Source organism: Megalops cyprinoides, chromosome 21 (genome assembly GCF_013368585.1).
Source record: "Megalops cyprinoides isolate fMegCyp1 chromosome 21, fMegCyp1.pri, whole genome shotgun sequence".
NCBI lineage: Eukaryota > Metazoa > Chordata > Actinopteri > Elopiformes > Megalopidae > Megalops > Megalops cyprinoides.
Genome location: NC_050603.1, coordinates 3,045,676 through 3,062,199, shown reverse-complemented (window position 1 = coordinate 3,062,199; position 16,524 = coordinate 3,045,676). Strand labels below are relative to the sequence as shown.

The following is a 16,524-nucleotide window of genomic DNA, read 5'->3' as shown; positions in this document are numbered from 1 at the left end:
AACTGTCACAGTAATGGTAGACAGCTAAGGGCAGTGGCTCCCCCCTGGGTTTCTGCTTGCACATTTTTCTTTGTATTCAGGTATTATTTGTTTCAATATTTCCTGCTTGCAGTAAGAACCGTGTGTATTCCTACCATCCAACACAACAAAATACCCTTCACCCAATGCAGCTACACCCAATGTGCATGTACTGCCCCACGTGGTCAGGAGTATTAACCCACTCGAAACACAGAAAGACGGACATAAACCATACATTGGCTCCTCCTGATGATCATAGCAGAGAAAGGGCCCGTCTGTAGAGGGCGCTGCGACACCTCGTATTTCTCACTGTGTCAGCGGCGGATGTCCCTTCACCTTCTAAGAATGTAGAAAAAGCAGCATGTGTGTACAAACAATGCAGACACTATCTGGGCAAATAGGCACAGTTATTTATCATATTCACAATAAACCATAATCATTGACTTTGATTTATTTTTCACATGTGGTATGTTAGCAATGTAGAGTAGGTAAGCTCTTCTTAGACTAAACAATGACAATGCGGAATAAATTAGTAACAATGGTGCATGTTTAAAAGAGAAATAACAAGGGATTTTCCAGGTTCCTGGATATATTACATCCTAACATATGTTCATAGCTGACATATTTACCCACAGTGATTACATAGCTTACATTTTACTGATGATCCATGTATGTAGCTAGATATTTACTGCAGCTAGTCATGTTAAGCACTTTGTTCAAAGGAACAGCTGCACTGCACACCAGCTGGGAATGGAGCCCGCAACCTCTGAGACAAGTCTGGAACAATACAGCATAATGCCACCCCAAGCAGCCAGGCAACCATGATTTTTCACTCATATTGTGACACATAACCATGACTTTTGTTTTGCTTTCAAATGATCAAACAACAAAATGTCCATGGTTGACTGCAAGGCCAGGGCCACTAGCTAAACAGCCTTCATGTAGCTGCACAGATTTGGAACTGATACTGAGAACAGTAAAGAAACTTACGGACTTTGAACCAGCCTGTTTTTTTGGTTGATCCACTGAATAGCTCAGCTGCCTGATGAAAGACAAGGACCAGAGACAGAAAGGGCAGAGAGACTCTGGTAAGGAGTCAGGCATTTGCTTTTTTTGTGGTGTTCCGTCCCCTCCCTCCCCTGTTCTCTTTCCCTGGCTTTCTGTACCCCAAGTATCATATCAGTGAATTTACTGTTTTTTGAACAATATTTGGTTGTCAGTTGTTGCTCTCCGCACTGTGTGAGAGACCGATGCCTGTTCGGCAGGCATCCTCACTCTCCCCTTCAGTTCCTCCCCTGTAAGTACAGCACACTGGGGTCAGAGTTCATTCATGGAGAATGAGGAAGAATGAGGTTCTTAAACCCATGACAGCTACCTGCTGAATGAGGTAAATGAAAACTAATGATACTTACTGTCTGAATAAAGAGTGATTCCTCAAGCCCTCGCTGTGGGGTCGGAGGAGGAATTTGAACAACACTCTGCAGCTATGGAGATAAAGCACAACCACTCAAACAGCTGCACTGATTCATGTACAGGTGTGTAGAGTCAAAGAGACAGAAGACAGAAACAGAACTGTGCTATCTTCTTTTTGTGATATAGTAGGATGCATCCTTATTTTTGGTGTGTTATTGATGCTACTGGTAACAACATTTCTGATAATAAAGTAGCCACATGAACAACTTTGTTGACAGGATCTTGCAATATTAAAAAAGAAATTTTAACTGCAGTGGTTCTGAGTCATTGCATATTAAGAAAACTATTAACATAAATGATATAGTCAAAGGAACCCCCCCCCACATCCTCCCCAGTTGAGTCTTTGCCCCATCCTTGCTAAACCCCCACCCCTGATTTTTAAAGTCCTGAGGCTCCCACCTTCGTCACCAGACTGCCCCTGCCTCTGGTCTGTGGAGAGGTGGCTTCTTGTCAGGGCCTGGGACGCTCCACGTCTGCTGTGATTGCGTAAAGGCCTCAGCTCCTCCAACTGCATTCAGCAGACGTGGGATATTTTGCAATTTGAAAAGAAGCCAGAGAGAGGATTTATGTTAAAGGAATAACCTTTTTTTACATTTTTAATCACCTATGTGTTCAGCAAATGTACCACATCCCTGTAGCCTTCTCAGCCATTTCTTTTTTTAATGTGTCAACCCCTTTTTTTCCACACTAACTTCGGATTTTCCAAGTGTATATGAGGCTCACAACAGCATGACATCCTCCACATTCACGCAGAAGCAACTGACTGACAATGACTGTAGTCCTCTAACAGACTGGCTCACAACCAGCTGCTGTTTTTTTCAGACTACAAGTCCCACAGTGCACTGCAGAAGAGTCAATGCGAAACCACGGATTGGTGTATCCCCACTCATATCATGCAAGTAACTTGCAGGTGCCTGATGAGCTGCTAGAGGGCGCTAACGAGCAGTGGGATAAGGAGACCCCAGCTGAAGTAATCCACCCCAACCCTAGTAGAACAAAGTCTACTGTGTTCCACCATCATGGATTCATAGTCAAACTATGATCACTATGAGCATGAAGTTTTATCCACTGTGTTTCTGGATGGTTACATATTTCACCATGTTGGTTTAAATGTCTAACCAACTTGCCATGTTCGCTCCTCTTCTCATCCTGAATTTCCAGTACCAAGCAAAGGCAGCGATGGCCACGAGAAGAACTGCTAGCACAACAGCAATGATTATGCCGACAGGCAGAGAGTTCTCTGGATCTGTAATCAGAGACACGCCTTCAGTGACTGACACGGTACTGACATTTGGCGTTACGATGGTACACATCCTTGGCAGCAAAAGGGATTGATCTCTATGCAGAGAATTCTCAAAATCACAGAATGTGCTTATACATATGACCTCTTCCTGCATCCAATGTACAGGACTGACTTGTTTAATGTGTGAGAACTTTGCTTCGAATTCCACAAGCATTTCAGTCTATTAGACCCGGTCTGTCTCTATTACCAGACATTCACATTCTCTCCCTATTTCAGCCTTGCACTGATCAATTTGTCCTTACACTGATTGCTCTTTATGTCCCGGTCAGTCACAGGCTTGATAATCATCTTCTCCAGGCTGCTGTGGTCCACAATGCAGGTGAACTTGTGCTCCTTCAGGTCTGCAGGTGAGACTGTCAGCCTGCTTCTGGTCTGGAATGTTCCGTCCTCATTGGGCACCGTCTCCAACAGCTCCACATCCTCATGCAGGTCCTCTCCATCTTTCTGCCAGGACACCACGATTCCTTTGGGGAAGAAACCGGTGGCAAGACAGGTGACAGGAGAGGAGGGGTCCCTCCGGAGCAGAGAGACCTCAGGAGGGACTGAGAGAGACAGAGAGAGGGAAGGAGAGAGATTTACACAGTTGTCATGACCTTGCGTCATGCCTCGAGTGATATTATGTCAATAAGGCAAAATCATCTAGCTAGTTAATTTGTTTGTTTGCCTACTGTCTGTCAGAGAATTTCAAAATATGGACAGTGAGATCTTCTCTTGAAGCTTTGGGTTCAACAAGATGAAATCCATCAGAAACAAGCGTGTGCTAATTTACAGACATGGTTAGCTGATGATACGGCTGGGATCAAAGCTGGGCCATAAAGTTCAGCTCGCGCTCAAGGCAAGCACCTTAAACACAGAGTTACAGGGGAGCCAATTTTTGAGGCAGTATCTGCCATTCTGTATATCATTGCATAACTAGCATTTATCCCATCAGGCAGAGAAGATTTGAATGTTTTTTATGTATAAATGTGTTAACAAGCACATCTTAGAAGACTGAGTGATTGGAAAGTGAATCCATATTTGTACTGTAATTTGATTAATTCTGACTGGGGCTCATGCAGTTTTCCTTGACAGTGCTGCACTGTAAATAATGCTCTGTGTTTGTAGTGTCTGAGATTCACAGGCGATAAATCACTGACTGTACCTTTCCTCTCAAGGCTCTCTCTGCCGTAATCAACTGATTTCTTCAGAAGCTCAATGCAGTTATTCTCCAGATATCCTTTCCAGAATTGAACTATATCTGCACGATGGTTCCAGTCTTCATTGAAGATAAAGGCCTGGTGGCTTGCACCAGACCAGGTGTAGGTGCTCATATCCAGGCGGGTGAAATCCTCTCCATCATAACCAAACACTGCCAATCCTCCAGTTTTTCCATCCTCACTCACATCACATCCGGTTATCAGCTGGAATGTGTGAATCCCTATGAGGAATGAACACACATGTCAGCACACAAGGAAAAAATGGACACGACAATATTAATAGTTATGTGCAATTAATGGTTAACATATAACCTCCCATCCCTGGTGATGGCCTCTTACCTCCTGTTTGATTGTAGAGCATCATTACATAATGCAAATTATTTATCAAATCTGCTATGGCACGATTAAGGACGTTATTGTAAAAGTCAATGTACTTCTGCTCTAGGTTGTCCTGTAGCCACTTCTCTCTGAACTGTAAGTGTCTAGTTGAGCTGTCAAAGTAGGCCACTGTTTCATAGTCCACAACGTGCACAGCCACAAACTCGGGGAGGTCTCTCAGTCCCGTGGTGCCGGTCAAATATGTCCTGCTGAAGTCTGTCACTACAATTAGAGAACCAAAAAAAAGTGTTTTAGAAGCAGAGACACAAGAATGCCACCAGGTGGCAGAGAGCCACGAAAAACACATCAGATTTTCTTTTTAATGCAACTTCAAAAATACAATTTAAGTTAAACAATATGCCCACTAACATAATTACTGAAGAACTGAAGAAGCACCACACTGTTCTTGTGCAACACATATTCAATTCCTTTAATTGCAGTGACACATTTTCATGGAACGAAAATGGAACTTATCAAACAGGACAAGTATTTTATTTTTAAAGAAAGCAGAATTAAGAATTAAGAACTTTAAACGTAAGCAACAAGTGAAAATAAATCAAAACATAAAAACGCCAAACACAAAAAACTAACATTTGACCCCCCCCCACAAATGAAAACTCACCAGCAAAACCAGCATGGAATCCACAAAGGAGTAACACCAACACCCCAATCATTTTCTTTTTCACTTATACTGGAGCGGCTCGTTGGACTTTGCACTTCATAAAAGGCTGTGTCTGATCTTTCTCCTCTGCACTGGAAAGCAGCTCTGGTTACAAGACCAATGAACAGGGACCATGCTTAGGATTCATTTCAACAAATCACAGCTGATGAAGCCTATACACACACAATGAAACTTAAGCACTACAGGGAAGTGCACTGAGAGGGAGAGAGAGACTGAGTGACAGCATGCAAAGGAACTAACATTGAGGCGAATCTGAGAAAATTTCATTATGACTATTATTCTTTGCGTAATGCAACAAATGTGCTTTGATACTTTTATACTAGTGTGACCATACGTCCTCTTTTTCCCAGACATGTCCTCGTTTGGAACCTAAAACACGCGTCTCTAAAGGAAGATGTGTCCGGGAAAAAGAGGATATATGGTCATCCTATGTACAGATTAACACATCTGACGTGAACACCTCTTTTTATATATATATTTCTAAAACACGTAAAATTCTGAATGACCGTCCACTCCTCTCTCATGTATTCAAACAAACCACTGTCAGAGCACCCACAGAGAAAACGGGGGTTGTATGGTCAAAATGCATCTAAGTGGAATGAAAGAAGACACACAGGACAACTGGCCCTGTTGGAACAATACCCCTTTCAGTTTAGTGATAATTTAACATTATTATGTAATAGACAAGACTATTCCATTCTCCTTTTCCTGAAGGGAGGGGCCTCTTTAGGGGCCCTAATTAATGGCCCCCGCTTATTGCCCGCATCCAAAGTCCACAAAAGACAAAGCTAAACGTATCATCATTAATATCGAGTACAAACAATTAATAGTTATGAAACGCTAACGACATCTTACTCACCTCTGCTGTGCACGAAAGCGGACCGGCTGCTGCCTTTTAGCACGCCGACAGTGCGCTCCGACACCGGGCCGGTGCGCGTATACGGTCGTACTCAACCTTCCGCGGTGTCATCAGTTAGGTTTTGAGAACCTAGCTATGTATAAGACTAGCACTGATTAAATTCGCTTGAACAAAACGTTTGCCAGTTTTCACTTCATTCCTTGCGCTTGGACACTTCACCTACGTTTACTTCTTTTGGTGGGATTTTTTTTCTTGGTCCCAGATAATGACGGTGTGCGAGTTGGCGTTTGTATCTTCGTTCGTTTCTCTAAACTGTGGCAAGCGCTGAGTTCAGTGATTGCTTATAGGCGCAGAATCGAATATCTTTCAGTACAGCGCAGGCAAATTCGCAATTATATTTTGGCAAGTAAAGTAGTTAAAAGCCTACCGATTCGTTATATTTTGTCTATTGCAAATTAAATGACGTTCACTTAACACACGCTCACGGAAAACAACGCCGGAATCTGAAAGACAGCGTCGGAGCATTAGAATTGCGTAGCTACGTTATTAAAACCGTATAAAAGTTCATAGAAGTAAAACTTACGCTTCAGTTCTTCCAATGCCGGCGACTTCATTCGCTTGGCGTCACCGCAGTTTTGCATTCATTTATACAAACAACCTGTAACAGGAATAACAACGCTCCAGGAAACATTCGGAAAAGATTATCGTGTCAAACTTCCTGTTGTCCCAGCTCGAAACTTTATCAACAAAAAATAATACGGATCATCCTGTAGAACAGGTTGTAGGCCAACCAAAGACTTTTGAGAGGGTTGTAACCGTTCCTTATAATTAACTAGTTCACAATTTTTAGAGCTGTAGAAACATAGCGTTAGCTAGCGTATTGGGAGTAGTCTATGGGACAAGATTTTGCCATATCGGGAAAACTACGTGATATCAAGTACACATCAAAGGGAGTTCCTTATACACAATGTGGCTTGATTCTGGGATTTGGAGTTCTTAATTTCAGGGTCCTACGTTCCCCCTGCTGCAAATACTTGCTTGAATAATTTCACAAGCGGTGTAGACACGGTAAGTGCAACGCAACGCATCCTACAGCAAGACTACAGCAATAAAGAGAAGGTGAGCGGTGCTTGGGTCAAGGAGCCAATAGGCAGTTTGAAGAGGCGGGACTTCAGTCTGTGACGGGCAGTGACCCTGCTGTCCTGACCCCAATGACGGCCTCCAGCCTCCCCCATGGCCAGAGCAGACAGAGGACGGAATTCTGACGAGGAGGGGAAGTTCCAGAACGGAGTGACCTGCTGTGATGGTGGTCTGATGATGGATTGCAGATGAGGTGGACTTGTTCTCCTTGCTGCTTGGTAGGCTAACGCAGCCGTTAGGAGTCTTGAATAATTTAATTCTGGAACGAGACATAGAACAGTAGTCATAGTACAGTAAGTGCTGTTCTGTTTCAGATTTGAAAAGTTGTAAAGTTTCCTGCTGTAAACTGTTGCACCATGAACAAATAAAATCAAGTGACAGGCGCTCCTTTCTGTTAAAGAGGAAATTGCACCTGGAATGGGGGATCACTGGGGTGGCAGGATTTCCTGTGTTCCCCACCCCAGGCCACCCCATGTGACAACAAATAAAAAAATATATAAATTACATTACAGTACACACCCCTGGGGGAAAAACCCAAGCTTTACTCATCATTATTGTGGTCTAAAAGAGGAACCTATAAGCAGGAAAAACTTGTATGATAAGTCTGCAACACTTTGCCATTGTCATGGAGAGATGAAAACAATGTTTCCATTAATAATGTTTTATAATCCATTAATAATGTTTCCCAATGTTTTCCATTCCGTCTCGGATGAGGAAGTGGCTGGACAAGCTGACGCAAAGCAAGCAGGGTCTTGTTTGGTGTGGAAAAATGTTTATGCAAAGTATTTAAATTTGATTTGAATTGTAAGTAATGAGTTGATATTATATTGTGTTTGTTGTCTAACTGGTTGTGTAATCAAGTAATATCCTCTGCCCCAGAAGTCTCAGCCTACCCATTTTAGAATGATTTGGTCAAAAATGTTCTTCGGGGAACCCAAACCCCAACCTCCTCAGGTTTACAGCCCAACAGCTGCTCCTCTTTTATATACAGTGTCTATGCATTGTTTGGCTGGTTCTGTGGCTTCCTGCAAAAAAAAAAAAAAACCCCACAAAAACCCAACAAACACATTACAAACATTTTCTTCAGAACCATCTAGCGTCATCTCACCAACCGCATTTTGTATCTTATAGGGCCAAACAAATCATTCTCACTTCCCTCTTTTATCTTCTTCTGCTTCTTCTTTTTAATTTCACTACTGCCTTAGATGCAAATGCACTGACACCCCTTTCCTATCCTTCTCACCACTGGTTCACCACTGAAGCCAAATGTAAGTCACTTTCTGTCCTTGGCAGAAAATGGAAGACTGCCATCATTGTAATGGTTTGCCATGGCTCTTTAAGAGCTCTTATAATGTTGCTGTTTGTTTAATGTTGTCCTTGTTTACATGTTTTACACATGTAAAAATGCATGAAATGTTGAGAAGTTGTGCTGCTTTTCCTTTGGGACTTTGCTTGCTCTCTTTCCCTGCATGTCCAACAAGAGTCATGACAGAACCCACCAAGTGGGCTGTTATTTGTAATCTTACCGATTTCTTTATTAAACCCTGAGCTGTACCGCCACTTCATGGAGATCTCGCCATTTCTTTCATTGTCTTAACACCCGATTTAAAGCTAGTGGAGTCGCGCATTCTCCCAAACCTCCTAACCTCCCCACCATTACCAGGCATGGTAGTGAGGGCTCCCTGGCTAACAAGGAGAAGGAGATAAGGAGAACACATTAGAGAAGTGGACTGTTTCACAGAATAAGGATGCAGTGATCAGAATACAGATAAGCTTACTGTGCGGTGTATGCTGTTCTGCGTCATACACTGCTGCTGAGTTCTGAAATACCATCAAGCTGGCAATTATTTTACATCCGTTAATTATTCGTAAAGGATCCAATAGTTTACTCCACGGCACACCTTTACATCAATATTTGAAAGCTAACTTTGTAAACAAAATTTTAATGCTATTTTCCCCTTTTGCAACTGCAATCCTAATGTGGAATCCTTGAGTATAATACTCCAATGCAGCCAATGGGCATTTTTCATACTTGGTCTCCTATGACACCACAGCAAGCTAAATGCCTATTGGTGCTTAGCTCCATACACAGCTGGTTGTTTGGCAGCTGGATATGCATGTGTTAAGGGGAAAGGGCAGAAAGCATACAGATGTGCTGGAGGCTGGAGGCTGGAACCCAGTGGTGCACAGAAGCATTCCCTGATCCAGATTAACTGTTTTACCAGACGATGACAACTAATCACTTACACCCTCGTCATTCCTGTAGGGCAGAGAATAAGGCATACCAGGGCTCCTTAACTACTTTTTCATACAGGCCAGACGTTTAGTGCACCTGTAGCTTCGAGATGATGTCAGCAGCGCTACATCAGCGTTGTCCAAACCTCTCCTTGAGGCCCACTTGTCCTGCATGTTTTAGATCTCTCCCTGCTCCAACACAGCTGATTCAAATGATCAACTCGTTATGAACTCCTGAAGCTGCTTAATAACAAACTGATCAAGGAAATGCTGCCCTAAATCAAAGAAATAAAAAAGGGGATGTCGCGTTCTAACCCAACAGTACCTATTAAAGTATAACTATGCTATGGCTGTTTTATTTACGGAGGTCACTGTTTCACATGATATATTAAGTTTTATTTTGTGTGATGACATGTTGTATACAGGGCTGCTTAATTGATTCGCTGTCTGTTGTGGTTACATGTTGCGTCCTGAGCTCTCAGCTTACCCTAAACCACACAGAGAATAAGACGGACTAGATTTGCCAGAAGGGGTTACTTAGCCTGGCCAACCACCGCCGTGGTACGGGACTTTCCAGAATATGTCTGATGGGTCTTTGACTGTTTGGAGATTGTGCAAGTCTGCTACAAAGCAATCACGGCAGGCAGGAGTCAGACCTGAAACCGAAGAGCGACACGCACAGCAGGGAGCAGTATTTCACCACCTGAGTCCTCATGAGGGCACACAGCAGAAAAACTCAGTATAGGGAAGCGTCCGTTCTCCCGAAGATCTGTGTGTGCATTGTTTGTACGCGTACATATAGCACTCATTCATTCATTGTTTGAGAGTGAAGAGAAGGATCAAGCCCTGTGGGGTGCTTCACCACAGTGATGCTGTATTTATCAGATTTATTCTTTATTTTAAATTTATCTTTGAGAACTTACCTCCTCTCCGGCCACAGTGCCCACCCCGAGCCATAGTCCTACATACTACTGTACGTATTACTGTTCTTGAATATTCAAAAAGGGCTAATAAAATGTGTTATTGTAATAATGTTATTTTTACTGTGATATGCATCCGATCAAAACAATTATTGTAATTATTCTTGCTATTGTTATTAGAGGAGTTTGCTGCATAGTGGGAAATTTCACACCTGTTGTGAAAATGAAAAAAAAAAACAAAAAAAAAAAAAAACAGCAGAATACTGAAGTGTAACTGCCTGCTCTTGATAGCGCTGTAAAAACGCTCTGTGTAATAGCTCTGTGGTATCTCCCGTTTGGAGATGGATTTGAAAGCATCGAATTACCTGCCCACTTAAGAGCAAAACCCAGCCCCTTGCGCTCAGAGTGAATCCCGACTCTGATTCCTGTTCACTCTCACTCACACCTGTTCCCCGATGCTTTCTTATTCTGACCACGACTGGAGCAAGACTAGTAACAGGGACAGAGTTTTTGATGCGCAAATTTTCTATTATACAGTAGACAAACCGCACCATTATAAGAGAAAAAAATGATTGGGGTGTTGATAGTCCTTTGCAGCTTACATACCGGTTTTGCAGGTGAGTTCGAGGTTTTGCCTGTTTTGTTCCTTGACAATACTTCATTAAGATTAATTTACGCAATTACAGGGGTGTTGCGAGCATTGTAGTTGTAACAAGGTTAGTAAGCGGTTACATCGTACCACTTACAAAATTCTGACAGTAATGGTCATGGAAACATTGTTCAACTCAGTTGTTTTTTGAAGCTACAGGCAAGACCAGCTCTGAGTTAGCTTTATCCATTGCTGCTGTTAGATCATGCTGGTGTAGTCAAATGTATTTCACACTATTGAGTACAGTTTAGGGAACTGTTCCGTGATAGAACAGGTCACCCTGCTCTCTTCTTACATGAGCTATTTTGGTTCCTTGTGTACCTCTTTATCAAACAGTTTCTTTTTAATACCCGACAAGCTTTCTGATGAAGCCAAACTAAAAATACGTGTATCGCAATTTCAGCAAGGTAGCGTACCTCTAGCCTACCTTCCTCCCTATCTATGTTTATTTTCGTTTTTAAAAAGGCACTCTACACTAGCTTAGCACTTAACTTAGCACCTTACTGACCTCTTGTAATGCTTAGCGCTAATTACTCTTAGCTTAGTGATGCACTTGTTTGGAAGTCGCTCTGGGTAAGAGCGTCTGCTAAATGAAGTAATGTAATGTTATGTAATGTAATGTAATGCAATGGGTTTAACTGTACTTGAGATGCCACTGTCAATGCTACCAAAGGCAATTTTAAAATTAATTTTAAAAATAATTTATTTTAATTATTTGTTATTATTTTTTTTTCTAATAACTGAAGTGCATATTTGCCAGTAACAGAGGAATGCCTTTCCTTGTGTTTTGCTGCTTACCTGTTTTTATTACATTTGACGGCATTCTTGTCCCACACATGGTCACTTAAAATGGGTTTACATTCAAAATTCAGCAGACGGTTGTTAAAGTTCATCTGGGCAGGGAAACATAGTCATACCATGCCCTGATAAATTCCATTTAATTCCGCATTGGAACTAATTTCGTTATTTTACACAGGGTTAATGATAGATTTTTTTTGAACGTCTTCCTTTCTCACTGGATTTCATTGTCATATGTGAAGTGTTTCTCTTTTTTTATAAAGTTTGGTTGCAATTTATAGGGCAATTTAAAGAAATTATGTGGGTTCGGTATTAAATTCTACCCAAAGTTCGAAGGAACAGGCTGTCGTAAAAGCTTGTTATTTTGCTTATGGTGTATCTAGAAATATATCGAGGCTGTATGGGTTTTTCACTTGTGTTGTATTGTACCTCACTTGTAAGTCGCTTCGGATAAAAGCGTCTGACAAATGAATAAATGCAAATGTCAGTGTAATCGAGGCTGGTCTCCATCCACTGGTTTCTGCTTCCACTACAAGTGCTAGTAAGCTGATTCATTCATTAAGGGGAAACTACAATTTATTAACTACAATTATGATCTTTATTCAGACTGATTGAATGTAGGCTACCTCCATGAAGTCCTCCAATTGCCTAAAGAGAGCTTGCCAATACTTGGAGCTTATTGTGAAGGCAGGACATGATTTTCTGTGAACTATAAAACATTTAAAGTGCATTTTAAGACTGAGATTTGTGTACTAGTGCAGCTGGTCAAGAACATATTAGGAATGTTGAATTTCAAGACGATGTTGCTGCTCATACTGTCACCATGTCCCTGCTATTTAATAACTCTAGGTTTTTTTCTTGTTTATTGCTGAAAAGCAGATGCAGAATTGTAAATCTAAAATGGCTTTTTGCTTCACTTGTAGTGACGCATACCGGGAAGGGCTGTGTAACGGGCAGCACAGGAGTGAGAGACCTCCCCGAGTTTGTGGCCGTGCTCATGCTGGATGAGGAAACAGGCGCCTACTTTGACAGCAAGACTAGAGAGTTACAGATCAGGCTGGAGTGGGCACTGAACAAAGTGAATGACAGTCAAAAGTACATTCATTATTTCAATGTCCTGATTAGTTCTGCCATACCAGATTTAATGAATGCTTTACAATTCGCAATGTCGCTCTATGGTCACTCAGGAGGTAAGCAATGTCAGTTGGGGAGGGTATGGGGTGGTTATTCACTTTGTAGGTATTCACTTAGTAATCATCATTTTGACATAATACTTCAGAAAGAAAAATAACCTTTGTCCATTTGGGATAGAAACTCTACCAGCAAAAAATCAAAGCAATGCCAGTCACAATCATGTGAATTCGACCACAGTATTTGAAATGTCTCAGTATACCTGGCTAGAGAGATAAAGGATCCAAAATGTCGAAGTACTCTGAACTTGTATTTGACAAATGGCTGAATTAGCTAGCTGGGTAAATGCTGTCCACCAGGTATGCTACATGGCTAGCAGTGCCCTTCTTCTCACTTAAAAAAATATTCTGAAACAGGAAAAGTTGAAGAACCCCTCAGATATCTAGCCTGTTACATACATTATTAGGAATGACAGTGTTGACAATGTTCTTAAAGTGATTTTTTAAATGAAATTTGTTTTGAATACACAGGGTATCTCGCCTTACCAGTCATAGCACGCAGTCAAACTGTTCGCCTCACTGAGATTTCTGAGTGACACAGTCACTGTATAGTATAGCAAGGCAATGTTGTAATGGTAAAGTCTGAAATACTCATCAGATGGACGACTGCAGTAGTTAGCTGGCTGGCAAGGCTTTATCAGAACATTTGAATGTAAAGGTGCAACAAGTTAGTTAATAAGCTGCCTAGCAATACCGCCTTGTTGTTTTCTTTGTAAATATCATCTTATTACATATTATATAACCTCTGTCGTCATATACCTGTGTATGGTAGGCGGAGAGTCACCTAGCAAAAGGTGACACATGTCCCTTCACCGCACTCAGAACCTGTTCGGATGGATTTAAATCTGATCTAACAGGCCTGTTAGCATCATAAGCTGCATCACCACTGTATGTGTGAGGACATGAATGGAGTCATCAGAAAGTAGCTGACAGTGACTGTTACCCAAACAACGGCTCCATTTCAAGGAAAACTATTGAAGGTGATGGTGTGTCCTTGTGTGCTCATGTCTGGTTATTCCCTGTAGGAATCCACACACTCCAGATAATGCTGGGCTGTGAGGTCAGTGAAGATCGAAAAGCTGGAGAGTTTATGAAGTTCGGATATGATGCAGAGGATTTCATCAGCCTGGACATAAGCACCCTTGCCTGGATTGCTCACAGCCCACAGGCTGGTATCATATGTGCTGACTGGAACAATCATATAGAAACAGCTCAGTTTTGGAAAGGGATCCTGGAGAATGAATGCTTTGCGCTATTGAAGAAGTTAGTTGAATACGACAGAGAGATCCTTGAGAGGAAAGGTACAGTGCAGAGACTCATTCCAGTAAAACTTAGACACTACAAACACAGAGCATCATTTACAGTACAGCACTGTGAGGGGAAACTGCAGGAGCATCAGTCAGAATTGATCAACATACAATAGAACAGTGTGTGTCTATTACTGTAAATTGTATAGTTAGCTACAAGATATCTGTAAATTAGCTCACAATAGCTTGTCCCTGATGGGATGACATCTTGTTGAACTCAAAGCAACAAGGTCTCACTATCCATACTTTTGAATTCTCTGTCAGCTAATCCCAAGCAAATAAACAACCAAAATAGCTAGGAGGCAAGTTAATTCATCTTACAATACCATAGATCATAACATCCATGATTAGTACTCCAGCAGTATTCTTCTGTACTGTTATAAAAAGAAGCAATATTAGAATGAGGTCATTTTAAATGTATCTGGCTCAGAGAGTACACAGTAGCACTCCTGAATCTTCCATCTCTCAAGGTGCAAAGATTACAGATTCTAATTTTGCCTCATTGGCATGACTTCACAATGTATTGTACTTCCTATGCAAAGCTAAATATGATAACTGTATAAATCTCTCTCCCTCCCCTTCTCTGTCTCTCTCAGTCCCTCCTGAGGTCTCTCTGCTCCGGAGGGACCCCTCCTCTCCTGTCACCTGTCTTGCCACCGGCTTCTTCCCCGAAGGAATTGTTGTGTCCTGGCAGAAAGATGGAGAGGACCTGCATGAGGACGTGGAGCTGTTGGAGACTCTGTCCAATGAGGACGGAACGTTCCAGACCAGAAGCAGGCTGACAGTCTCACCTGCAGACGTGAAGGAGCACAACTACACCTGCGTTGTGGACCACAGCAGCCTGGAGAAGAATATTATCAAGCCTGTGACTGAGGAGGAGATAAAGACCAACCAGGGTAAAGATAAATGGACTAATTCTAGTGAGATCAGTTCTTCCAAGGTAGTGAATGTAGGTCCTATGTATAAGCACAGTTTATTATTTAAAGAATTCTGTTTATTCAGACCAATCCCAATGGTGTATATTTTTGAATACCTTTTGTTAATACCACCTGTCAGTAGCTCTAAGGGAAGAACGAAGACAAAAAACAAAAGCATTGTTAAAGATGCAGTCTTGCTCTGTAGGGGCATTTTGCATAACTCTGTGTGTGTGTGTGTGTGTGTTCATATGCTTGCCTCTCTCCACCCGTCTGTCGTTTACAGTATTTTCATGTTGTGTCGCCTCTGATTACAGATCCAGAGAACTCTCTGCCTGTCGGCATAATCATTGCTGTTGTGCTAGCAGTTCTTCTCGTGGCCATCGCTGCCTTTGCTTGGTACTGGGAATTCAGGATGAGAAGAGGAGCAAACATGGCAAGTTGTTTAGACATTTAAACCAACATTGTGAAAAATTGAATTCTCCAAACTTTTATAGTTTGATGATGTTGTTCCTTTTTTACAGCTATTGTATGTAATGATAATAGTGGAAACATTGATTGAAAAGGTAGTGAGAGACAGAGGGAAGCACCGGTGTAGTGACTGGACTGCTCAGTCAGGGTGATGGGAGGAATCCACCTACTATTCATAGTGTTGGAGCCATTTAAGCTCCCTGACCAGCCCTAGCAGAGGGCAGAGGTGACCTGTTTGGGGGTGTTAGTGCGTCTGCCTCAACAACACTGATCACCCAAAACACAGTGAACTCTTTCCTCTGACCCAGCTAGTATAAGGCAGAGAATACATGACTGGGTAGAAAAATAGTTAGCTTAGAGGTAGGAGTGTTTTGAGACACTCATTATAGTTGGAGCCACTAACTGTCAGTTGGAGTAGGAAGTTAGAACATGTAGTGGCCATGCATAGGCAAGAGTTCACAAAAAATACAAATATAAAAGATTTTACCTTTAATGTGAATGCTCTGTCTTTGACCCCTTTGCTATTACAAAATATCCCACGTCTGCTGAACGCAGTCGGAGGAGCTGAGGAATTTACGTAATCACCACAGACGTGGAGAGTCACTGGCCCCAAGGAGAAGCCAGCTCTCCACGGACCATACACAGGGGCAGTCTGGTCACCAAGGTGGGAGCCCGGGGATTTTAAAAACCAGGGGTGGGGGTTTGCTTCAGATGGGGCAAAGATTCAACTGGGGAGGGTGGGGGGAGAAGTGGTGGAGGGGGTTAGTTTGACTGTATCGTTTATGTTGCAGGTTTTTGTAATATGCATTGACTGCGCTCACAACCCCTGCAGTTCAAATTTGTTTTGTCAACATTGCAACATTCTTGCAATGTTTTTGTAGTACATGTGTGCCTTGGTCAATGTTGTTTTTATGGCTACTTTATTATCAGAAATGTTGTTACCAGAGGCAATAATGCACCAAAAACTTGTTACACATTCTAGTATATCAGA

General features: G+C 42.0%; 2 protein-coding genes across 3 annotated transcripts; one reads left to right on the top strand and one right to left on the bottom strand.

The window, feature by feature from the left end:
- Positions 1 to 1,107: 1,107 nt before the first annotated feature.
- On the bottom strand, positions 1,108 to 6,790 carry LOC118796461 (major histocompatibility complex class I-related gene protein-like). 2 transcript variants are annotated; one of them, XM_036555337.1, is made up of 9 exons: positions 6,493 to 6,790; positions 4,991 to 5,134; positions 4,330 to 4,590; positions 3,936 to 4,211; positions 3,037 to 3,336; positions 2,619 to 2,737; positions 1,891 to 1,999; positions 1,431 to 1,502; positions 1,108 to 1,313 (listed from the first exon to the last, which is right to left on the bottom strand). In XM_036555337.1, the coding sequence occupies exons 2-8, from the start codon at positions 5,040 to 5,042 to the stop codon at positions 1,453 to 1,455; spliced, it is 1,167 nt and encodes a 388-aa protein (XP_036411230.1). In that variant the 5' UTR covers positions 5,043 to 5,134; positions 6,493 to 6,790; the 3' UTR covers positions 1,108 to 1,313; positions 1,431 to 1,452. The 2 variants fall into 2 exon arrangements, with proteins under 2 accessions (XP_036411230.1, XP_036411228.1); XM_036555335.1 differs by lacking the exon at positions 6,493 to 6,790 and adding an exon at positions 5,910 to 6,362.
- Positions 6,791 to 10,675: 3,885 nt separating this feature from the next.
- LOC118769069 (major histocompatibility complex class I-related gene protein-like) lies at positions 10,676 to 15,845 on the top strand. Its single transcript, XM_036516081.1, has 6 exons — positions 10,676 to 10,821; positions 12,575 to 12,841; positions 13,867 to 14,142; positions 14,745 to 15,044; positions 15,380 to 15,461; positions 15,842 to 15,845. The coding sequence occupies exons 1-6, from the start codon at positions 10,773 to 10,775 to the stop codon at positions 15,843 to 15,845; spliced, it is 978 nt and encodes a 325-aa protein (XP_036371974.1). The 5' UTR covers positions 10,676 to 10,772.
- The last annotated feature ends 679 nt before the right edge of the window (positions 15,846 to 16,524 follow it).